General features: G+C 51.0%; 1 protein-coding gene across 1 annotated transcript; it reads right to left on the bottom strand.

Moving 5' to 3' along the window:
- Wnt6 (Wnt family member 6) lies at positions 1 to 13635 on the bottom strand. Its single transcript, NM_001108226.1, has 4 exons — positions 13317 to 13635; positions 3117 to 3337; positions 2548 to 2882; positions 1 to 1188 (listed from the first exon to the last, which is right to left on the bottom strand). Exons 1-4 carry the CDS (start codon positions 13394 to 13396, stop codon positions 727 to 729), a joined length of 1098 nt encoding a protein of 365 aa, NP_001101696.1. The 5' UTR covers positions 13397 to 13635; the 3' UTR covers positions 1 to 726.
- Between the last annotated feature and the right edge of the window lie 11276 nt (positions 13636 to 24911).

The raw sequence follows: 24911 nt of genomic DNA, 5'->3' as shown, positions 1-24911 counted from the left end.
TATTTTACAGTTTATGGCGAGCTTTTAATCTCATGACCTTTAATTTCTTCAAAAGTCGCTGAAACAGACATAATGCCCGAAGAATTAACACAAAGGCCTGAGAACTAAGCACACTACTAGAAACTTCTGGGCTCTTTGTGACCCTTTAAAATGGGACATGTTCTCAAGAGTCAAGAAAGAACAAAAAGGGCTAAAGGAGGGATGCGAGGTTTCCTCACCCCGTTCTGTCTTTCCACAATTCCTCCCTCACTCCTTTCTGCCTTGGTAACCGGTGGAATGAGATAGTCTCAGAATGAAACGCTAACTCTACCGGGGCCACCATATCCTGACCCTCTATCCTATCCCAACTTCCTCTCAAACTGTGGATTTAAATGTCTTTATTAATACTAAACTCACCCATCCACCCCAGTAATTCTGAGGAGTACTATTTCTGGAGGCCAGAGTCTGGCTTTTTTATTTCCATCTGGAAGGCCAAAGGGAGGGAGATCCTGCTTAGTCTCCTGCAGAAAGTAGCAGAGGGCCTTTCTGGGGAATGCTGGAGGGGTATGCCCCCCCACCCCGGCTTTCTTGAGCTGGTGTAAACCCCAAGTTCCTGTCTGGCCCCTGTAATTTCCCAAGGCCTAATAGGTACTTTTCCTAGGGAGCTGCTGGACACAGACAGTGCCCCCTGCTGGAATCTAGTAGTCCTGCAAATTGAATGCAAGCAGTTCCAAGACCAGTGGCGAGTCAGAGGCACAGGCTGAGCTCCTTGCGCACGCGGCAGCGGTGGCATTGCACCACGCAGCACCAGTGGAAGCGGCACAGGCAGTTCTCCTCGAGCTGTACGCTCTCCTGGCGGTGTCCGCGACCGCAGCACAACAGGTCGCAGCCGCTAAGGTCCGGGGCACTGCTGTTGCAGGCGCGGCCGCGCGTGCCCGGTGAACCGGTGCGCCGGTTGGGGGCGCAGAAGTCGGGTGAATCGGCTGCGTAGAGGAGATCGGCTCGGCCGGGAGGCTTGAGGGTGCGGACCGCAGGCAACAGAGCTTTGCCGTCGTTGGTGCCCATGACGCGTGAGGCGCCGTGGAAGCGCTCCAGCAGCCGTGCGCCCACCTCGCGGAACGGTGGCAGCTTCTGCCAGCAGGTGCGCAGAGCACAGGAACCCGAAAGCCCATGGCACTTACACTCGGTGCGCGTGTGGCTCCGCACCGCCTGCGGGAGCAGAGGGGCGGGGCGATGGGCGGGGCGGAGAGCGGCGGGGAACCGACAAAAAGTCAAGGAAGCAGGAGGGGGGGCGAGCAAACAAGGGAGGAAGGAAGGAAGGAAGGAAGGAAGGAAGGAAGGAAGGAAGGAAGGAAGGAAGGAAGGAAGGAAGGAAAGAAAAAGGGAGGGAGGAAAAAGGGAGGGAGGAAAACGGAAAGGGAGAGAGGGAGAGCAGGTAAGCACAATTTTAGAAAAAGAACATCAAGAAAAAGAACCGCTCAGAAAGGAGGAAGAATGACAAGGATGGAGAAGTAAGAGAGTGGGAAGTGGGAGCAGTAGATAGAGCAGAGATTCCAGGGTCCGTAGCCAGGGAGCGGGAGGGAATAGAATGGACGAAGTGGTGAGATTCTCCATCCTCCCTGGAGTGCGGAGAAGTGTCAGCTGTGGCCGCCTAACCCTCCTGCCAACCCGGTCTCCTCATTCCTGCCCCTGGCGGGCCCCAGGCAAAGCTGAGCAGACACAGCCAGCCGCCCGGGCGGGCGTCTGTTTCTGTCACCCCTCCCCAATCCTCTCTACAGGTATGTGGGCCTGTCCGGACATTCCTCTCCCGGGCCCCCTCCTTGTCTGCCTTGATGCCTCAGGCTGAACCCTAAAGGACACAGAATGTGTGGAGGACTGTTCCTTAACTACTCTAGAACTGAGACATCTGATGTAGTGGGTCCACCTGATTGCATTCCGGAGAACGGAATCCCATAGTGTTCTTTGCTTGCTGGACTGAGGCTGGATCTGGGCTGTCCTCGCTACTACTGACTTCCCACTGGGCTCCTGGTCCTTCAGTCCTTCTCATGTCAGTTCTCCTAGGGCCTGCTCTAACCTTCACTTTCTCTAGTACCTATACCACCGGACTCCAGACCTTTCCATAACATCTATTCTTAATTCCATCCCCGGCTCCTGTCTCAGTACACTGCTCCTGCCCTGACATCCATCTCTCTACCAGCCCCAAGGGTTAACCCACTTGTCATGTATCAAAGAGATACCCACCCCACCTTAGGTCTCTATTGGCCCTTGGTACCATTCTAGAAGTGTCCTTTGCCCACTCCGCTGACTGTTCCTCTCAGCTCCAGGTCAACCCCCACCCCCAGTCTCCCACTGGACATCTCACATGCCACATGTATCTGTGTGCCCGGCCCAATCTTCCCAAGCTGCCCGTCTTGCTCACTCCCACATACATCGAGGACACACTCCTACATTCACACCTTTACTTATGCCCGTGCTACCGCAAATGTGATGCCACCCAAACTCACACTCTCTTGCACATCCACACTTCCACACTCATGCATGATGCCCGCTTCTTCTGCCCATACGCACCAGTCTGCCTGCCTCGTTGTTATGCAGTTGCACCAAAGCACGGATATCTCCACGTCCCCGCTTGTGCTGTGCATCCATAAAGAGTCTTGACTTCTCATCCCCAAAGTCGACATCATCTCCGCAGCCTCCCCACTCCCAGGCTGCGCTGGCATCTGGAGAGCCAGTTGGTCCCGGAGGTCCAGGAGTGCCCAGAAGGCCGGAGGGCCTAGGCGGTGCGCGCCCGCGGGGTGCCTGACAACCACACTGTAGGAGCTCTCCCATGGAACAGGCCTGAGTGACCGCGTGACTGGCACCCGCAGCGGTAATTGCAAACACAAAAGCTGTCTCTCGAATGTCTGCAGAGGGAGGAGGGAGTGGAAGCCAGTGAGTGCCCAGTACCATAGGTGGGAACTGGGACACACACCCGTCTGTCCTGGACGACCTGGGAGACAGACTCCAGGCAGATATGGAGGGGCAAGGTGGGTAAGGTGCCTAGGGGCGAATCAGGAGATGGAGTTCAAACAGCCTCCCCAAAACTGCTCCCCTAGCAAGGAGAAAGCACCTCCTTCTGGGGCCTCTCCCACACTAACCCTGCTGCAGGACGCGCCCAAAGGCCTTGCTGTGACTGGAGCAGTTCCAGCGTCGGAAACGGAACTGGAACTGACATTCTCGAACCCCCAGTCTTGCGCCCCGGGCAAGCTCTGCCACTACTTCCGGCTCCGCCTGGCACAGCTCAGCCTGCCTTCCTGCCAGCCTCCTGGCCTTCCTGCAGATGCTGGTAGGATCCATGACCAGGGGGCTGCCCACGGCCCTGGGAAACAGAACTTTAGGTCAGAAAAGTACCTCCCAAAACACAAAAGACGTAGGGTGGGGGTGGGGTACAGAAAAGGTAGCTAGCATAGTGTTGCAGCCCATAGTGTTGCAGGAGTCTCTCCCTACTCCCAACAGAGACTGATTTCGCTCTCTGGTTCTCTTTCCAGCCCGTGTCTGTGTCCCCTCTTTACAAAAGCCTAGACTGAAAATCACATTACGACAAGAATCCAGTCTTATCCTTCTGTGCACATCTTAATTAATAAACCCTTACTGAAACTTCACTGAAGATGAAGTCGGCTGGCATGAGGAAGGACAAGGTTAAAATTCAACAGCCTGGCCAGAAAGGGAAACAAGGAGGACATTAGAAGAAGAACGATCAAGAAAGTTGTCCAAAATAAAAGCACATTTCATAAAGAAAATATTCTAAAAGAAAGTAGCCAGTATCAAGGAAGGATTCGGCCTTGGTGGGCTGCTACCTGGTCAGCCACAGTACAAAGCTGTGGCCCATCTAAAGAGCAAAACAGCCACGAGGTATTAGAATGTCTAGGGTACACAGCGCCTCAAAAAAGCCACTCCCCTCTTAGTTCAGTTTCTGTAAACTGAGAAAATCTAACTTAGGTGGCTGAGGTGGGCTCTTCTATCCTGCTACCCCTGTTTCCCTGTACTGACAGCCCGAAAAGGGAGCTGGGAACCCAGTTCCTCAACATTTTCGGCAAATAGGTAGTCCTGACCCTTCTCTTTACTCAGGGTAGGAGGCTCTCCCAGAGAGAGAGGGCATCAAGCCAAGCACTATGTACTGGGGTGACATAACCAACTGGGGGATGGAAGGGGGGTGATGTTTGGTTTGGTGAGGAAAGACCGGAGGGAAAGTTCTGCACACTGTCAGCAGCCTAGTGCTAGCCTGCCCACTTTCATTCCACCTGAGGAGAGAGCTGCCACTTGGTTTCCATAGGTTGTCAGCCAGGAATTCACACCTGGGGGGAACCACCTGAGTCAGATGGCTCCTATTTGAACATAGCTGAGAGCTCAGGCTTGGAGGGGGGGGGATATGTGGGCAGAGGTAGGGAGGTTCATTTGAAGCCATTCAAACCCCCTTCTGCAGAGAGCAAAGAAAGACAGACAGATGCAGGGAGGCACACCAGAGGCAGCGGGGTATAATAGGTAGAGGAAAATGTTGGCAAAAGAGTGTGAAAGGTCAGGGTGGCCTACTTTTCAGTTGTGCTTCCTTGCATATCCGCCCCACTGTCCCCATTTACTCCACAAGTACAGGCTGCCCAGGCATGTCCTGAGATGCAACGGTCTTTAATAGCAGCAAGAGGAATTTAGGTCTTAAGGTAAAACACTCAACACTGAAGATGGTGTGTTCAGGGAGGTGTTTGCAGAAAGATATGGAAACCTCTTTTTTTTTTTTTTTAAAGTTCTCTCTCCCTCTACACACACACACACACACACACACACACACACACACACACACAAGGGATGGGGATTAAGTTGCTGTTATCCCCACTTAAATAGTTGAGAGATCAAGCATCCCTTCTCAGCAGAACTGTACAGCACAGGTTCCCTTGTATTGAGCTTGGGACCCGCCCAACACTACCCCCAGCCCTCTCTCTGCCCCAGAGAAGGGACTGATGGAGTAATGAGCAGTAAGCCAAGGCTAGAACAGCCCAAATTGGCTTCCAATGTCCCGGTGACCTTGGAACTGATCCATCACTATCTGTTCATTCACCTCCCTATCTATCCTTCTCCCAACTGAGACACTGGTTCTTTTCCATTCTGCATGATACCCCCACTTTATTAGAGTCTAGACTGAAAACTGCACCACAGAAAGAATTCAGACGTACACTTCTGTGCACAGCTTCATTGATAAAGCTGTCAACCACCTCATTTAAAAAGGATTTGGATTTGAGTGGCTCCCAGCATGGTTGTTGAGAGTAGGTGGAGAATGTCGAGCTTCCTCATTGTTGGAACATTCTTCTTCTTCTTCTTCTTCTTCTTCTTCTTCTTCTTCTTCTTCTTCTTCTTCTTCTTCTTCTTCTTCTCTTCTTCCTCTTCTTCTTCTTCTCCTCCTCCTCCTTTTTCTCTTCCTCTTCCTCTTCCTCTTCTTCCTTCTCCTCCTCTTCCTCCTCCTCCTTCATCTTCCCTGGAAATTTTCTGGTACCTAATTCACATCCATCCAATGTTTATTCTGAAAATGTGTATGTCATGAATTCTACACTATAGATGAATAGATACAGGTATATATATATATATATATATATATATATATATATACATACATATATATGTGACAACAATGATTATTTAACATATATATTTCTGAATGAACGAGTCACAAGGCCTCCCCTTGAGTCCAGGTCCCATTGACTTGGTATTTCCTGACTCCTATTGTTATATTCTCCAACCTTTTTTCTTCCTCTGAGATGAGAAAAGCCAAGCAGGCCTCTCTGCATGCAGTCATTCAGTTCTCCTTCTATCACCTCCTGATAAGTGGAGCTCTAAGTCCTCCTGACTGTGTGGAGTTCTGAAAATTGCCTTCCCCATCTCCTACTGTTAAGTCCCCAAGCTCCACCCCCCATCCCATCCCTTCATCCCTGCCCTCTGCACACTCCCTGCTTTCCCAAGGTTGACTGGACTTATCTTCCCAAGGTCACTCTGCCCCACCCCCAACTCCCCTAGCAAAGCAAGAAAGAGTTTGGGGCATGCAAGGGAGAACAGCAAAACCTTCTTGACCTTGTCTACTTCCCAGGGGCTAGAGATAGGAAAGGAATCATGGGGATATGCAAGGCAGGGCCCCCAGGAGGTGGGGCTGGCCCTACACAGGGTTAAGGGGCTGGCTGACTTCCTGGGAAATAGTCCTGTTTACCAGCTGGTCAGGAGGAGGGATGGGCAGTGATAACACTAGAATCCCAAGGGACCAGCTTGTTCCCTGCCCTCCGGTCCTCACTCCCATCCTAAATACATAGAAAATAAAACTCCAGAAAAGATGTGACAGGGGCTTTGAGCAAACCACCCAGCCCTACCTCTGACCCTAGGGTTGTTTTGTTTTGTTTTGTTTTGGTCAGCTCTGGGTGGGCTGAGGCATTCCAAACCAGTTAGTTTTCTCTCTGGGCTTCAGAAAAAAAGAGATGAGTTGATGTAAGAAGTGTTCCCGGGGCTGGGGATTTAGCTCAGTGGTAGAGCGCTTACCTAGGAAGCGCAAGGCCCTGGGTTCGGTCCCCAGCTCCGAAAAAAAGAACCAAAAAAAAAAAAAAAAAAAAAAGAAGTGTTCCCCTCCAAGTGGTAAGATCTGACTTCACTTCTAGAACAACTCCCCCACCCTCCTCTCCCATGCCCTCTTTTACTTTGTTTCCTGCCCTTTTGTTTCCTGGTATAATGAGCTCTGCTTTGGTGGAGTCTGAATTAGTACTGACCTGGGGTCAGTCCACAGAAGATGTACACTTTTTGTATAATTTGTATTTTTGAAGTCTGGAATATATGGCGGTAGGAAATAGATATCCTATGTGGGCTCTGGGATATAATCATATTGTACTTCTGGGCACAGAAAACATGACTCAATATACAGACAAGAAGGGACAAGCCTACCAGGCCATCCTAACTGTGCTGGCTTGCACTGACAATTTTCTCTCAAGGACCCTGGTTGATGGGCCAATGGCCCATTAAGAGGGAATCAGAGGCCAGTCCATCCCATTAAGAGGGAATCAATCAGAGGCCAGTCCATCCCTATTGGCAAAATGTACAGACCTGAGCCCCAAAGCCTCCAAGATTCTGGCTCAGGTTCTTATTGTACCTCTGGATTCGAAGAGTAGAAGAAAATGTCAAAGACTCACTCATTCACCAGAGCCACCTCACGTGAGCTCATGCACACAGGTGAGCAACACGAATGGAGCTGATGGCCACTTGCTGGAGAGATTCCTCATTGCGGAGCAAGTTAGGTAAGTTCAAGATCTAAACAGAGCCAAGCATAGTTGCAAACACCTTCAATCCCAGCACTAGGATGGCAGAAGCAATCTGTGGTCTATATAGCAAGTTTTAGGCCAGCGGCGTCTATTGAAGTAAGACCATGTCTCAACAACAAACATCGACCAACAGGAGCGGAGTTGGTGGCACACATCTGCAATGGCAGCTACTCAAGAAGCTGAGGCAGGAGGATTGCAAGCTCAAAGACTGTCTGGGAAACTTAGTAAGACCCTATCTCGAAATAAGAAGTTCAGTCACAGAATCCTTGCCTGGCAGGCTTGAGGCTGTAGGCTCAATCTCCAGTACTGTTAAAATCAAATTATAATGCCCAAAGCAGGACTGGAAGGAAATGGCTGCCTAAGTCATGGGAAGACCCCATGTGGCCTCTCACAGTGCGTTCCGCACAGCTCATCCCTGTTATCAGGGCTTTGACCCCATCCCAGGCCGCGTCTCTACATTTCTAGACTCAAGACTGTTTCCTCTGCAACTGTAAGCCATCGAGACATGCTAGGTCAGCTTCTCTTCACTTGTCCTCAGCAGGATACCCCAGCAGCATCCTTCAGCTGTCACCCATTTGAGTGTGTCATGCCACCACGATTGCTGGTCTTGTCTCCTCAGTGAGGTAGAAGTCTCGTTATAGACAGGAGTCTCACAAACGGGTACCATGTCATCGGTGGAGTACCCTCAGGGTTTTAGGGATGCAGGCTTGGGAGGGATCTGGGGTCTGCCATTTGTTTGTGTGATATGGAGTGTGCCCCTGAAACACACTGAATATTTGTTAGACGGATGATAAAAGTTAAACTCCAGTTCTTCAGCAGGAAGATGGAAATCATAATACCCTCCCTCCACGTATAATGGCTGGCACAGAAAGATCTTCGCGCGCTTGCAGTCTCAGGCCTGCTCGTGCAGGGCAAATAGTAAGGGTGAAGGTGGTGTGTGTGGGGTCCCAAGAATGTTCTTTCTCCAACACTGTCTTTCCTGTCCAGTCTGGATCTAGGTGTCCTTCTCAATTCAGCCTACTCAGGGACAGAGTACCCTCTAGGACCCTCACCTCATCCAGGTGGCTCACCTCATCCAAGGGACCACACACCTTGGATGCTTCTTCACCTCCTTGGAAAGTCTCACAACAAGCACAGCTGCCTCTCTGTCCCTGCCCCAACTCCTTATCCCCCAAGATACTTCAATTGACCCCACCTCCTAGGAGCCAGCAGAGGGAGCTCTGAGCCCTGGGGCTGTGGGTGGGGGTGTGTGGGGGTGGAGGAGGTGGATGGTGGAAAGGGGGCAGAAAAATGTTGCCTGACGGCTGCTGCCGGGCCTGTGCCCGCCCGCCTGTCCTGTCCTGCTCTGTCTAACTCCTAACTCGGTAATTACTGCTCCCCTCCCCCAGTCCCTACCTCCATCCCAACCACCACATCAAAGCCAGTGATGCCCCAGCTCCATTAACCCCTGCCTCACCACTGCCCACCTGTGGGCCCCCATTCCCCTTCCCCACTCAGAAGAAAATTGGCTCCCTATGTCCTCTCTCACTTCTGTCTCCGTCGCTTTTTTCAAGAGGCAGGACTTTCTCTTCCCAGACAGACTTCACTGAGCAAAAGGGCTTCCCACTGGCCAAAGCTGGGACAATGCTGTTCACTGGGCTCCTGGTGGGTATTTGTCATACATTCTGCTCTTGCATGCAGAATGGAGAGCACCCATCTAGGCAGTGTGGGGGATCGGAGAGCAATGGGACCTGTGCAGGCCCTGGTCCTCATCCGGGTTCCCACTCTCACTGCACACTAAAAAGGAAGCAAGACTCACAGTCCCACTGTCTCCCAAACATGCACACTTAGCACTGAGCAAGTCCCCTCCTGTCCCTGGACCTTCTACACTCACCAGTGACCATAACAAATTAGGTTATGTCTCAGTCCTTTCTAGATCAAACTCTAGATTAAACAGAGGGCTCGGAGCTGGTAGAACCAGCCAAAGATGCCTCCTCCTGGCCACAGTTCTCTACACAAGCTCCCAGCTGACCAGGAAAGACTAGGCTAGGGGGCGCTCTCACCAGTCTGCAGAGAGCGGGCATCTGGTTCCCCCGAGGCCTCCTGCTGGCTGGCCAGGGCTGGCTGCTGCCCGGCCCATTCCCTCCACAGCTGCACTTCCCCATCAAAGTACACATTCTGGAATCCCCCTTGCAGGGCCCTGGTGATGGGGCCTCCCTCTGACCTCCAGCCACCAACTCCTGGCTTCAGATGAGAATGGGGCAGGAGGCAGCCTCACCCCCAGGAAATGTCACAGTGCCAGGACTCTGGTGGGCCCAGGGCATGCTCTGGCCGGGATCAAGCCAGCCTCCTTTTGCCCCTGCCCTTTTCTGCTCACAGCCTCATTGTCTCTCTGAAGGGGAAGCTGCCAAGGCTGAGGCCTGGGAAGGGATTGGATAGCTACCCCACCCCCAAGCCATCCCTACTCTGGAGCTTGATCAGAGCCAGCATCAGCATTGACCAGGAAGGGTCAGGGGCCGCAGATCAAGACAGGATGGCCTAATGACTAGCATGGATTAGCAAAGGTATGACAGAGGGTAACTAGAAAACCTGAGTGCCAGGAAGAGGTCTGGTCCTTTCCCTGTCCCCCTGTAGGGGCCAGCAGTTAGGCTGTCCTTAACCTTTAGCTCTGGCTTCTTTTCCATAAGGAGGGAAACAAAATGAGATGGCTAGGGGCAGATTGGGCGGCTTCTTCCTGGTGGGGAGGGGCAAAAGGCGGGGAGGGGGTGCTGCGGGTAAGTTTCTTTCACAGAAAATCTAAAACAGCGAGTGGAAAGAGGAAGAGAGAAGAAGGGAGAAGATCCATTTGGCTTTTCCAGGAGAGTGCTATTTTCTACATCCACTGATTGGAGGTATAAATAAAGATGGATCAAACGTTGTGGAGAGGGAAGCAGGGAGCAGAGGAGGAGGGGGATCTGGCGACCTGGGAGCCAGAGTCTTTCCTGCCTCATGCTCTGGACAGGGATCCTACAGAGAGGACAGAACATAGGTTGGACAGCCTGGAGGCAGGGACTGAACAAGATGACCTCAAGAGGGCCTGGCCTGTGTCCTGGAATCTGGGATTCTGGGATTCACAAAGATATAGTTACATCGGAGAGATACACAGAGGCTGGCGGCAGGGTTTAGAAGGCACGCATTTGCTACATAGCAAGACCCTGTCTCAAAACTAAACAAGAAAAATTAAAAATAGAAATCTCGCATCGCACTAGGAGGAGGTGGGGCAGAGAAGAAAGGTGAAAGAAAAACTTCTTTGGAACCAGCAGCCTGAGAGAATTCAAGGCCTGGGTCACTCTCCTCCTGGACCCTCTTTTAGTGACCTGGACAGTCAAGACACTCAGAGACGCTGGATCCTCTTAACCTCTATCCTGACCACGACTAGATTGTGGAAATGACTGCCATAGACCACACCACTTTTCTGGCCACCCATGGAGTTTCTAGCCTGGCCGTCGACCTCTGAGAAGGAAGGGGAGTAGGGCAGCAGCAAAGCAGCCAAGCAGCAAAGTCCTGAAGAGTCCAGCTCTAATGGGGAGGCAGTAGGGTAGAACCCCAAGCTAACCATCCAACAAGATCTACCCACTAGCCCAAGCTGGGGGGGGGGGGGAGCTATGTTAGGACAGAAGTAGAGGCAAAGACCATGTGAAAGTCAGCCTGGTCTCAGACCAAAGGAATTAAGTGTCAGAAATAGACAGAGAGAGGCCGGGGCAGGTGGGAGAAGCAGGTTCTCTCTGAGACACATCTGAGAGAAGCATTCCCTGGCCACCTTATCACCCTGGCCTCTCACTCTTCACTGCAGCTGTGGCCATGAAGGCCCCTGTGTTCTCCCACACCTGCCCTCCTCACCTCCTCCCCCACTCCCTGATTCGAAGCCTCAGGGTCAGTCTCCAGAGGGCCCAGGCCCCCTCTCCCGTTGGCTTGGCTCCCACCCAGCAGTCCTTCCTGAACAAAGGGATCCTCACAGATAACAAACCCAGAAAGCAACACTCCACAAACCTGTGTCCAGCACCTATACTGTCTTGGGCTCCTAAGACTCGCAGACAAAGACTTTGCCTTCCAGGAACAGGGCAAAAACATTGCAGAGAAGACAAGAGTCAGTAAAATGAAGTAACTGCAGAGTTGCCCAATGCTCAGAGCATAATGGGAGCACAAGGACAGTAGTGGGAAGTCAGAAAAAAAGCTTCATGGAGGAAGCGGCATTTTAATTGTAAGAAAGAACAATTTAGACCAATGGGGGAAGGGAGACACTGTCCTACATATTGAAAAGGGGCAAAATTAAGAAAGGTGTGTAAGCAAGGAGAGAGAGAGAGAGAGAGAGAGAGAGAGAGAGAGAGAGAGAGAGAGCGCTCTTGGCCAAGCACTACTTTTTTTTTTGTTTTTTTTTTTTTTTGGTTTTTTTTTTTTTTTTGGACTCTTTATTTTGAGTTTAAAGTAACCCCACTTCTCATCCTGAGGAGACCTAGGCGATGAGAAGCTGGATTGGGAAGAAGGCTCCTAATGTCAGGTCATTTTATAGATCTTCTCACACAGTCATCCAGGCATGCCCGCCAGATAGGGAAATTGTTCCTTAAAAACTGAGAGTTTGTAGGGCAAGGTGGGAAAATGATTCACCCAAGACCACAGACTTAAAGCTGGGATTAGATACGTCTGTCAAAACTGCTAAGTGCTGCATTGCAGCTAAACCAAGAACTAGAAGCACATGTTTCTTAAGCCGAACCTCCGTCTTGTATTAGCCCTCTCACTGACACCCACGAGGATGTCTTTCCCGCATCGCGGAAGGATAGCGGCCAGCAGCTTCCTGTGTGGGCATACTACTCAATCTTCGTAGAAGAGAGGGATGGGCCGGCCCCACCCCTGGGTCCAAAGCCGCGAAGGCGGGTGAGAGGGCTGAGAGTGTAGGAATTCAGCCAATGGCGGGGCGATATGCAAATCTAGAAGACCTTGCTTTCTTAGGGTTGGCTAATCTATCAGCAGTCGTGCCCAAATCCCTCCTCTCTGAACACTGAACTATTCCGGGCGGGTGTTTGTGGCTCTAAAAAACTAAGAGGAAAAAAGTCTTGAGGATTTGGATCTGAGTTGTCCCGGCGCCCCCACCCCCATCCCCCGATTCCCCTCCCCTGTCCTACCTCTCAAGGCTCAAAGCTTTGGAAACCCTCAAAGTCTAGGTATCAGCTCTGGGTGTATCCAATCCCAGAGTTCGGGTTTGAGAATTTACCCCATCCCTCGACTGGCCAGGCTCCTACTGACTTCACCGGGTCGCTCTCAGGGTTCCCTCACCTCCTCCACTACACATTAAAATAATAATAATAATAATAATAATAATAATAATAATAATAATAATAATAATAATAATAATAAATAAAAAGCCTTACTTCCCACGTCTGCAAGGGCGAGCCTCCAGCATCTCTTCCTTGACTTTCTTACTTGCTAGGGGGACAGCAGTGAAGAAAGTCCTGACTCAGTTTCCCTATTCACATTCCCTTTCCCTGTACTACTGCCTATGCTGAAGGAACCAGCATAGGTGAGGTGGTAGGCAACGAGGGGCGGGCAAGAGGCAGCTGCTTGACTCTGTCTTGTGGCTTTCCACCTTGTTCCTGTCTCTTTTCCTCATTTCTAGTTCCAGGGCCCTTCTTGCTCTTTCTCCCGCCCTCACCCAACCTCTCACTATGGATTCCATGATGTCCAACAGCTCCCTACCTATCTGCCAGTTCTTTGGTGATGCGAATTGGACACATTTCTTTGTGGGGAAGGAAGACTACACGGGAAGAAAACACAATAGAGTATCCAGGGCTATAAAACGTCAAAGTGGCACTTCAGAAGTGCTCTAGCAGAGACCCGAAAGAAACTTTCTGCGAGGGTCCCGGTGCAACCGCTCGGTAGCTGGGATCCTGGAGCGGGTAGAGCCTGAAGGCTGCAGTGTCGCTGTGCCAAGTCCCAAGACTGGCTCTGGGTCCCCACCCTCTGGTGTTTGGAGCAGCGCGGGAGACAGTCCCACTCAGCACTCACCACCACAGTCCACCGACGTGCGCAGGGCACAAGAGCAGCAGCAGCAGCAGTCCGAGGCAGGAGGGCACCGGCGGCAGCATCCTGAGAGCTCTCCCGCAGTCTGGCGCGGGGGAGTAAGGCTGCGGGGTGAGCCGGGGAGCGCCGGCACCGGGCTTCAAGGCAAACGCGGCGACCGAGGCGGCGGCCGGGAGACTAGAGCTCCGGCGGCGGTGGCGGCGGGGGGGCCCATCCCGGGCGAGGAGGGCGCGGCGGAGGCGGAGAGCGGACCCAGCAGCCAGCGCCTGTGTCTCCTGCGGAGCTCGCTGGAGAGAAGAAATCAGAGCCGGGGGCGGGGGTGGGAGGAGAGCGGGGCCGGAGCGTGGGCGGGGGAGGGGGGTAGGGGGGCCACGGGGGTGGCAGTTGCGACAGTCAGGCGGCGGGACTCTTGGGAGGGAGCCGTGCGCCCCGGGGCGGCGGGCGCAGAGCGCTGCGAAGGGCGGGAGCAGGGTGCTGGGGCGGGGCCCGCGCGCGCTCCTGGGTGCGGGTCCCGCCTGCCGGCCCCTCTCCTTGCCTCCGTAGGGTTGTCCCCTGCCATCCTAAGACCTGGGGCAAGGAGGGGCGGGGCGAATAGTAGAGAAGGGTAAGAAGGGGAGGGAGGAAGAGGAACTGGGGAAGGGGGACTAGCTGGGAGACGTTTGACAGGTTTGTTGACTGTAAAGAGAGAAAACTTCCCAGGAATGAGGGAGTTTAGTGGGGGAACAGTACGCAGGGATATACAGATGGGGAGGAAGTCGGCCGGGGGCGCAGGATGCTCGGTTGAAGACTGTCCAACTGGACCGCGGGCCCAACGAACTTTGGAGGCGTTACTTTCTTGCGGATAGCCTACTCCCGCGTCTTTTGCCCCTTCTTCAGCCTCTGTCCCAGCAAGGGAATGAGCCCGAGGCCTGGGTTCTTGCTCCCTAGCCTTGCGGCAGCGGCCAGCCGGTATTGGGGGCGGACAGTGTAGGGGAGATAAGACAGCAAGTGGAACCTCTCCAGGGCCTGCGCTCCAGCATTCGCTACTCATAAACGTGGCGGAGGGCGGAGGTTGCTGACTTGCAAGAGAAGAGGGGTCAGTGCTGGCTGTGGCCGGGTCTCACTTGTCTACGGGTCCCTGGAGCCTCAAGTTCCTCCCCCAACTTGGCCAGGGCAGAAGGGGTGGGAGAGCCAGCTGCAGGTGAGATGGCGTTTATCTGATTCTCTAATGCCACAAAAATGTCTTTGATGCCCCTGACCCCCTCCCCACGGGGGGGAGATCAAAGGCCTCGTGGGGAGGAGGGACAGCTCCATTCATCAAGCCAAGCGGCTGGCAGCGGGCGGCAGCCTCTGCTGCTCTGGCCTGGGGCAGAGGCCCCCCGACGTGCCCCAGGAGTGCTGAGGGACAGGTGGTGCGGACATTCCGAAGCAGGAGCCAATTTCCCCGCCACCGCTATCTAGAGGGCCCATCGACCTTAAACAGGGGACCTTAAGCCCACGTGGCAGAAATTTCACACCAGAGGGGAAAGTTCCTTGTCGTTTGGGGTGGGGAGGAATTTAGAAGTGGAAACCGAGAACACTGCCAAGATAGACAAACACCACTGGTGAGCGAAGAGATGGAACTGTCCCGAGTCGTCCAGAGAGTGGGGCAAATGGGTAACGATGAGACTGGGGGCAGAAAGAAGACATGAGAAGACCACGGATGCCTACAGCAGGAGGGGAGCAGATCTGGGGAAAGACGATGAATGGCAGAAAGAAGAGGTGGAATCACCCTAGCCTAGACACAAAAAATAAGGCCTTGGGTTTTCTGGGAGCCCCAATGTGGTCTCTGGGTGTCAAAGGTATACCAGTGTAGTCCTTGTCCTGGATAAGGAGATTTGCAGAGTGTGGGGCACTCTGGGGAAGGGAAGGAGAAGGTGCCCTGCCAGATACTGGACCAACCTACCTTTCTCCCATTCTAGTGCTCTGCTCTGCTCCAGCACATAGCAATTTTGTACACAGCCTTTTGTATTAGTGCCAAGCACTGTGGACACCACTACACCCGTGGACATAGCTCATTCAAAGATGTACCAGGCTGAGTGAACACCGAGGCTAGGGGTTTTCAGTGTCCCCAGAGGCTGCAGGTGGGCCAATCCAGTGCCTCAGTTCCAAGCTACTGTTATTGCAGATTATGAAATGCTCTCCTGTCCTGCATTCTTCTCTGAGGCAAGAATTTTAATGTATTTGTCTTTGTCATCAGGGGACCTGGGCTCTGGGATAGCCCTGAGAAGGGAGCGCCCCAAATCTACTCTTTTCTTATTCCAGACCCCAGGCTTTCTTGGTACTCCCACCTCCCCCCCACCCCCATGTCCGATCCCTGCCCCCTCGCCCCCCCCCCACTGTCTCTCTGTGGGGTGGATAAAAATGATGTTATTGAAACAACAGAATTGGGAGCAGTGGCAGGGAGCAGGGATCAGCTCAGGAAACTGGGGCTTTTGCCAAGAAGCCTGCTCCCCCGCAGGCAGCCTTTCTGCCCCCACCCCCCACCTTTCCTCTAAACACACACAGTTGGTCCCACCCCTCCTGCAATGTGCTCCAGCCAGATCTTGCAGAATCTTTAGCCATCCCTGGACTCTCCTAACCTTCATCCATTCTTCCCCGTCCCCCCAACCCACTCACCCCGCCAGAGTCCCACTCCAGAATCACTTGACAAATACTGCTTGCAAAAGCTTCAGAACAGGGGAGACCAGGAGCCCCTATTCCAGAACTTTGGTACCAAGGGATTGGCATTTGTCACCTGGGGAAACGAGGGCTCTGGGATTGCCCTGCCTGCCTCTCTGCCCACAGATGCTCCCTACAGGTGCTCCTGCAGGTGCTCCCCATTGTCATCGTCCTTTGGCTGTTATCTGAACAGAGGCAGATTGAAGACTTTTGTCTTTTTGTCCCCTCAAACCTTCAGAGACCCAAGGTTCTGGAAGGTTCAAGTCACTACTGTTACCTTAGTAGATTTTTGTTTCAGAGAGCAGAGCTGAAGGACCGAGACACACCAACAGCTACAGATATGTATGCACGCATGCACACTCGGACATACCATCAGATGGGCACATACAAAAGGACAACCCCACAGAAATCACACCCTTGACTCCCCCCCTCCACAATGCTAGTTAATTTTCATGAGCAGGCACAGATGGAGAGAGATGGTGGTCTTGCTGGGACTGAAATTCATGCCAACCGCCATGACGACCACACCCATACACACACACACACACACACACACACACACACACACACACACACACATGGCTTCTGCATATACATCCATATAGGGAATGAGCAGTGTGAGTTGAGAGACTGCAGTGGGCATTGTGAGCCTCCACCCCTTCCTCCATCACTCCACCCTAGCCCTGCGAACCTGTAAATTCCACTGCTAGGCTCTGGTACAAAGACACTGCAGGGGAGACTTGGGTGTCTGGCTGTGGGGTTGAAGAGGAAGGAGGGGCAGAGGTGGGGACTGTGGAGGGGGGAGAGGCAGCTGGAGACAGATAACATCAGAACCGCTGCAGGCAAAGCAAAGCGCTCTGTCTCCACTGGTCTCTCTCTCTCTCTTTCTCTCTCTCTCTCTCTCTCTCTCTCTCTCTCTCTCTCTCTCTGCCTTCTTGTGTCTTCATGTCTCCCCCATGTACAGAGTTTGGTCTCTAAATCACTCTGTTGTGTCCCCCTCCCCTCCTTTCCTCAGGATGGCTGAAGCTGCAGGAGCCCAGGAATTTAGGCCTGTGAACCTTCCCCTCCCAGTAACCTCCATCCTCTCCTCTTCCCCTCCCTCCTTCCCTGCATCTCTAGCAACGGGATATAACTGTCCTTTTCAGGATGGTTAGACCCTGAGAAATTCTACAAGCTCTGGGTTTCTCAGACCTAGGAGAACAGAGAGAGCAAAGGCCAATCCTCTAGAGAGATGGAGGGAAGGAAAAAAGAAAGAGAAGGGAGACCTGATTTCCTCTACCTCTAGGTATCCCAGACAGCTTTATTCAGCTTACACGGTCTGCCTAATATACCAAGAGTGTATCCACCTTGTCACCCCCACCTCACGGGGCCCAGTTCCACAGAGATTCCCCCTGAGTCATTGTGTCTCACCACAGAGCTCACCTGCCTCACTCTGGCCCATCTTGATCCCCTCAAACCTCCAATAGCACCAAGGAGAGAAAAAACCTGCCTGGAAGAATTTTGAAATAGGGGACAGGGTGGGGGGGGGGGCTGAGGACCAACCGAGGGGCTGTTTCCCACCAAGGCTGGATTGGGAGGGTGCCAGGGAGCATAGGTTTCCTCTTGGTTCAACTTCAGCTGACCAACAGGAAGGGCTAGCCCCCTGAACCCCTACAGTCATCTTGTTCCAGGCTGTCTCCTGCATAGTTTTTCCCTTTTGTTTTGATTTGGTTTTTTCTTGTTGTTTTGTCCTTGTTTTTATGATAGTAGATTTGATGCTTGAACTCAGGGCCTCAACTGTTCCAGGAAAGAACATTATCTCTGAGCATCTTCCCATACTCCAACTCCTGTTTCTGACTGGGGGGTTGGCGGGGGGTAGGGTGGGTAGTAGCCTAATCAGAGCTCAAGAAACCAGGTCTTTTGTCAGCCTCTGTCCTGGTTATATCACTGGGACTGGGTTGTTCTGGCTTTCTCACCCTGGCAGCAGGCAGCACTTACTATGTGCTGGGCATCCAAATAGATAGTGGGGAGAAAATGGTCTCACCTATCTTCATGAATCTGGCTAATTACAGCATTTTAAAAAAAGGAAACTGCAGGTTGGGGATTTAGCCCAGTGGTAGAGCACTTGCCTAACAACTGCAAGGCCCTGGGTTCGGTCCCCAGCTCCGGAAAAAAAAAAAAGGAAACTTCAGCCTTGTTGGTACCTGGGGACCTAGGAAGGTTCTAGAGATGAGTCACGCAAAGAATGTAGACCTCTCTCTAAAGAGGAATGTTCCAACTAATACCTAAGAGGGTGACCTGGAGACACCAGGGAGGAAGGGCATTTAAAGCAGGGAGCAGCTATTGAGCCTTTGTAAAAGTCTTGCTCTTACAGGGAATGGGGATGGGGTAGGGGGGTGGGGTGGGAGGGAGGTCACGAAGTTGGGAGGTAGACTCCAATTTGTGGTGATCAGATCAAGAAAAGCTTTCTCGTTATGGAAGTGATTTTCTTTTTTTTTTTTAATTATTGCTTTAAAAGTAGTGAAGTGTTCGGGGCAGGATGGTGCATGCTTTTAATCCCAGTACTCAGGAGGCAGAGGCAGGCGGATCTCTGTGAGTTGGAGGCCAGCCTGGTCTAAAAATGGAGTTCCGGAGGCACAGGGTGGTTATAAAGAGAAACCCTGTCTGGAAAAAAACCAAAACCAAACAAAGTAGAAGCCGGAGAGGTGGCTCAGCGGTCAGGAGCACTTACTGCTCTTCCAGAGGATGGAGATTCCATTTCCACCACTAATATGGTGGCTCACAACTGTCTGAAACTCCAAGATCTGACACGCTTACACAAACATGTATGCAGGCGAAACACCAGTGCACATGAAATAAAAATAATTGATTTTTTTTTAAAAGAAAGTACTGAAATGCTATAGGTCAGACCTATTGCCAAAGAGAAGAAGGGAGACTGAGGAGGACCTCCATGGTTCCAGAGACCTAACACCAAGGAACACAAGATGCACAATTGTGCCACAGGATTTAGGAGTGCGTTTAGATGACAGGCAAGTTACAAATAAGCTACAGCTGAACCCTCCGTCAGCTGAATGTATGCTGCTTGGAAAATGTATTCCATATATCTAACCCACTGAGCACAGTAGCTTTGCCTGCCCCGTCCCCATGAACGTGCTCAGAACCCTTATATTACCCATGTGATTTGTAATAAAGCATTGACTATTTCATGTCATGTATACTGTACGGAAATGAGTGGATACAGCACACCCGGGTGGGTATTTTATAGTCATGAAGGGTTAAAAAAATCACCTGCAAAACACAACATGCAAAACATACAGGCTTCACAGTGTATAGGAGGGGTCATCTCATGTTACCCCCTGGCAGGGCTGTCCAGGAACTTAGCATCTACTGCATATTTCTAGCCCATGGGAATGAGATCCAAAAGATGGTGTTTAGTGGATACGGAGAACGTTCATGCCCTTGTGGAGGCAGACATTGTAAGCTGGGTGAGTCAAGAGCAGATCCTAAGTAGCTACTGGCCACCCTAAAAGTATAGGGTAGTTTCTCTGGAGTTGAGAGAAGGAGGGAGTTGGGTCTTTAGGAGCCTGTGGATCTAGCAAAAGACTGTCTTTTCATGGAAACTCATTTCATTGGTGTGCAAGTAATGGTACATTTATTTTATCCTCTTTTCTGTGTTCTTCATTTCACTGGGCAAAGTATGTGTGTGTGCACATGCATGTGCATGCTCACACACACACACACACACACACACACACACACACGGAGCACGATTATGCGATTATGCCATGAGCATGTGTTAACACACATCCAGATTTATTTCTATACATAGGAAAGCCACCAAGGTAGAAGTTCACTCTTTTCCTTTCCTTGCAGTGCAGAGGTTTGAAGTCAGGGCCTCAGGCTACACCACATCCCTAGCCTAGAAATATCCCTCAAACCTCAATACGTCCAGTCCTTTAAGTTCTATATGGTCCTTGGACCAAGTATATAAAAGCCTCACTGGACTGCTCAGCAGGAAACAGAGCTGACCTTTAAGGAGATCTGTCTATATTCTATAGAGCTGTGGTTCTCAACTTTCCTAATGCTGTGGAGCATATGTCTTCTGGTTTTCCCAGAAGCCCAGAGGTGACTTTCCTCTACTTAAACATCCATTCTGTACTGGTTGGCCTCACAAAACAATGTTCCCAGCAGTGGGGTTACAGGAGTAAAAGAGGGGGGTCAACCAGGGAGACCACCATGGAGATTTCACTCAAGCAATAGGGCGTGGTCAGCCCCAGGCTTGGAAAAGATGTGTCGCAACACTCACTGTGGAGACAGAATAAGATGGGAGCCCAAGCAGGGGCAAGAAGGCCAGCTACAAGGCTCCGTGACTGATTGTCAAAACAATGCAGCTTTCACCTGGGTGTGAGGAGGAAGGGGAGGAGAAGGGGGCCGGTGTCAAGCACCTAGAATGACTAGGAGAGACAGGAGACTCAGTGAGAGAGCAGGAGGAGGCCTCAAGGTTGCCTTTAATGCCTAACAGAATGGGATGCTAGTGTCCTTTATCCTGAAAGGAACATTCAAGGGCACTCAACTCTGGGCAAGGTTGTTTGGGGGGAGTTTGGGATGTGAATTCAAGGTGCTTGGAAAACATTCATGAGGATCTGTCAGGCAAGAAGTTAGATCTGCAGGTCTGGAGCAGAGGTGTGTAGGGTACAATTAGTTAGATATATGGGCTGAGTCATTGTGGCGTAGGGTACAATTACCCTGGGTTTCCCGGAGGACAGTAGAGCTGAGAGTAGCCCTGAGGAAGGACAATCGGCTAAATGAGGAAGGAGGATGCAGAAGAGACTGGGGAGGGCTGCAGACAGGAGACAAAGAGCATAACAGCTTCACGGAAGCCAAGATAAGGTCTGCCTCAGGAAGCAGAAAACAGACAGACCTAAAACAGACAGACCTCCTCGAGGTCAATAATAGGAATGTGTTCTAGAAAGCAGGAAGGAAAACACCTCAAGAGCTAAGCCCCAGGCCAACCGTGCTGATGCCCAAACACCGTCCCAGAACTTTCTTGCCATGAAGCATTCATTGGCACCGCTTCACTTGCCAAATACACACCCTGCTTAACTCGGTGTTCCCCTGCCCCATTCCCCTGCCCCATCCCCCTACTCCATTCCCCTGCCCCATTCCCCTGCCCCATCCCCCTACTCCATTCCCCTGCCCCATTCCCCTGCCCCATCCCCCTACTCCATTCCCCTGCCCCATTCCCCTACTCCATTCCCCTGCCCCATTCCCCTGCCCCATTCCCCTGCCCCATTCCAGTTTGGCTCTTACTTGTCTTCCAACCTCATCGCATTTTGTCTCTTGGAAAAGTCCTGGCCTACACATAGCTCTTGGTCAGATCTTAAGCCCTGACCCACGGACTCCTCCTTTATACTTTGTGTACCTCACTTCTTAGCCAGCCCCGTTGAACTCCCAACTTCCCTCAAGATCTCAGATGCCTGTAACAACATCTTCATTTCTCAGGAACTCACAGGACTTCAGTTCTGCTTTGTAGAAAATACAGCATCAGCATCTAGACTGGGTTTCTCTTGTATGTTTCTTGTTTCTGAATGTGTTAAAGGATATGAGCTGAGTCTCTGGCTTGAGGAAGGGTAACCCAAGGCGATCAGGTAGAGAGTGGTATATCTTCAACCAACCAGGTCTTCTGAGCTTAGAAAAGAAACTGGAGAGCCCAACAGATTCCTAGGCAGGGGCCTCTCTGAGCACATAGACACCTACAAGTCGGCTCTTGAAGTCCTAAGAACAGCGCCACGGCGCCATCTCCTGGCAAATAGCACACTGTCCCTTAATGACTGAAAACTTGTCTGCAAGACCTGAAAATGTGAACCTAGAATGAACTCCAATTTGTAAAGATAGCAATATAGCTTATGGACTGCAAAACAAGGCCTGGAAAAGATGTGGAGAGAGCCCTGTGAGGTATTGGGGTAAAGCCGTAAATCTGTGATTTCTGGAGATGGTGCCACTGATGGGGACCTCATAGGACTTCCGAAATGATACTAGAAAGAAGTCATTCAAAAGGGGGGAAAACTGTAAACAGGTGAAACTGTAACTATGAGTACATTTTGGATTTCTAAATAGCTGGAAGTAGCCATGTTTATACACAATCACGGACATACTTGATCACCTGATAGAATATTACATGGGCATCAGTCTATAGAGCAAGTTCCAGGGGTCTTTGCAGAGAAACTCTGTATCAGAAAGTGTGTGTGTGTGTGTGTGTGTGTGTGTGTGTGTGTGTGTGTGTGAGAGAGAGAGAGAGAGAGAGAGAGAGAGAGAGAGAGAGAGAGAGAATATTATACAGGTGTTAAAATGTGAAGTACTCTTATTGTATCAGAACCAAGAATATTCACTATAAAATGTCAAGTGATGAGTAAGCCAAGGATGGTCTTGAGCCTTCCAGGCCACCCTGCCTTTATCTCCTCCATGATGGGATTACAGGTGTGCATCACCACTACAGGCTGATGCAATGCTGGGATTGAACCCAAGGTCTTCTGCACGCTAGGCAAGGACTCTACCAACTGAGCCACATCCCCAACCTTGCTAATTTTTATTATCAAGACAGCAGCTATTTAATGGAAATTGATTAGGAATGCATCGCAAGCTCAGAAGGCTAAGTTTCCTTTGGGGACAGTTATGGTCAGAGACTTGCAGAGTTTCTCCAAGTGTCTCTCTCCCTTACCATAGGCCTGGCCCAGAGCATATGATTCATCAATGTCTGCAGAGCCACAAGGTGAACAGGACATCATAGGACCTGCCACCTTCCTCCTTGCCATTCTTCCCCAACCTTCAGCCCAAGGCCTCCAGTTATTCATTCTGACTATTACAAGGCCCAGCCATGCAGGAAGACTGTCACTGAACACTATGGACCCACCTTCTGCTTCCTCTCTCAGTGCCTCCATTCCAAATAAGCCTCAAATAGTCAGAGGGCAGTTCCCACTGAGCTAGGTAAGTCACCATTTGGATTTATATCAGAATTACTGAGTGGAAAGAAAATGATCCCATGGATCTTTGTGTCTTAGGCATGTAAAACAGATCAGTAACAGGGTGGGTTCTCTAGATATAAATGTCAAGATGACTTTGTAGTATGAGAGGTTTGCCTAAAGCAACATCTGTAAAAGATAGGGAGGAATAGGGTTTGGGCACACAAAGCTTCAACCAGTCCCCAACCCAGGAGCCCTGAGGGAGTTTGTATTAGGTGACTATCTTAGTTAGGGATTTACTGCTGTGAACAGACACCATGACCAATGCAAGTCTTTAAAAAAAAAGATTTATTTATTTTATATATATGAGTACACTGTTGTTGTCTTAGGACACAACAAAAGAGGGCATCAGATCTCATTACAGATGGTTGTTAGCCACCATGTGGTTACCAGGAATTGAACTCAGGACCTCTGGAAGAGTAGTCAGTGCTCTTAACCACTGAGCCATCTCTCCAGCCCCCAATGCAAGTCTTATAAGGACAACATTTAATTGGGGCTGGTTTACAGGTTCAGAAGTTCAGTCCATTATCATCAAGGCAGGAGCATGGCAGCATCCAGGCAGACATGGTGCAGGAGGAGCTGAGAGTTCTACATCTTCATCTGAAGGCTGCTAAGAGAGGACTGACTTCCAGGCCGCTAGGGTGAGGGTCTTAAGCCCTCGCCCACAGTGACACACCTACTCCAATAAGGTCACACCTTCTAATCCTGCCACTCCCTGGGCTGAGCATATACGAACCATCACAGTGACCCTTGTCAAGTTGAAGCAGCCATACCGTTGCTGTCTTTGTCATTGGCTATATGAGTGGCCCCAGCCAGAGATGTTTTCTGCCGCCTAAGGGAGCTGATGATTGGAAACCTATGTCTGCTGACCACACTCCTGGTAGCTAATACTTGAAGAGGAGTCTGCTTTTACATGTCTCTGTATTTACATGGATCACACGTTTGGCAGAAGTGGACATTAGAGCCACGGTCATCATTAGGAGTGAGATGACCATTCCAGTTTGCAATTCTACCCCAACTCTCTGCCACAGCCCCCTCTGTCTACCCTACCTGGGTAGACAAGTCACCTGATCCAAAGCAGATTCCAATGGAGACATTATTACTAATGTCCTTCGCATGACCAACGTGAACCCACAAGATACTCAGTAGGTTCAAGGATGCAGAATGTTCCTCTTCTTGACTTTATCTCTAGGACTTCTGACCCTCCCTTCCTGAGCTCCTTGTCTGCCACGTCCCACACTTGGCCCCGCCTGCCTTTGCCACAAGGCTGTTGCTGCACTCACATGGCCACTGCCTGCCTCCCAGGCACACCAAGTACCTTCATTGCTCAGACCCAGCCCCTTACAATTACAGCTCACCTACCACCCTGGGCCATTTTACTTGAAATTTCAGAAGGCAAGCAAAATCTTATTAGTTGAATTTGCAGATAGCCAGGGTATGGTCAATTTCAGAAAAATTGCTTATCAGCTATGAAAATGCAGGCAGAGAGATAGCCAGTATGTGCCTCCCGTGAGGATTTTAATGTTCAGAGCCAAGTCCCCAGAGCTGTGTAAGGGTTAGATAGTGCACACACAGAGAAAGACCGATGCCAAAAAATACCAGGGCCAGCTATGGTGACGCAGGCCTTTCATCCCATCATCCGGGAGGCAGACACAGATGGGTCTTTGTGTGTTTGAGGCTAACCTGGTCTACGTAGTGAGTTCCAGGACAGCCAGAGCTATGTAGAGAAACCCTGTTTCAACAATAGCAAAAATATTAGGTATCTTCCCCCAAATCATTTTTATTTTATTTTATTATTTTGAAACAGGGTCTCATATAGTCCAGGCTGGCCTCAAATTTGCGATGAAGCTGAGGTTAGCCTTAAACTCTTGACCCTCCTTCTTCTATCTTTTTTTTTTCCTTC

The sequence above is a fragment of the Rattus norvegicus genome, chromosome 9 (genome assembly GCF_036323735.1).
Source record: "Rattus norvegicus strain BN/NHsdMcwi chromosome 9, GRCr8, whole genome shotgun sequence".
NCBI classification, from domain to species: Eukaryota; Metazoa; Chordata; class Mammalia; order Rodentia; family Muridae; genus Rattus; species Rattus norvegicus.
This window is presented reverse-complemented; position numbering and strand designations above follow the sequence as displayed.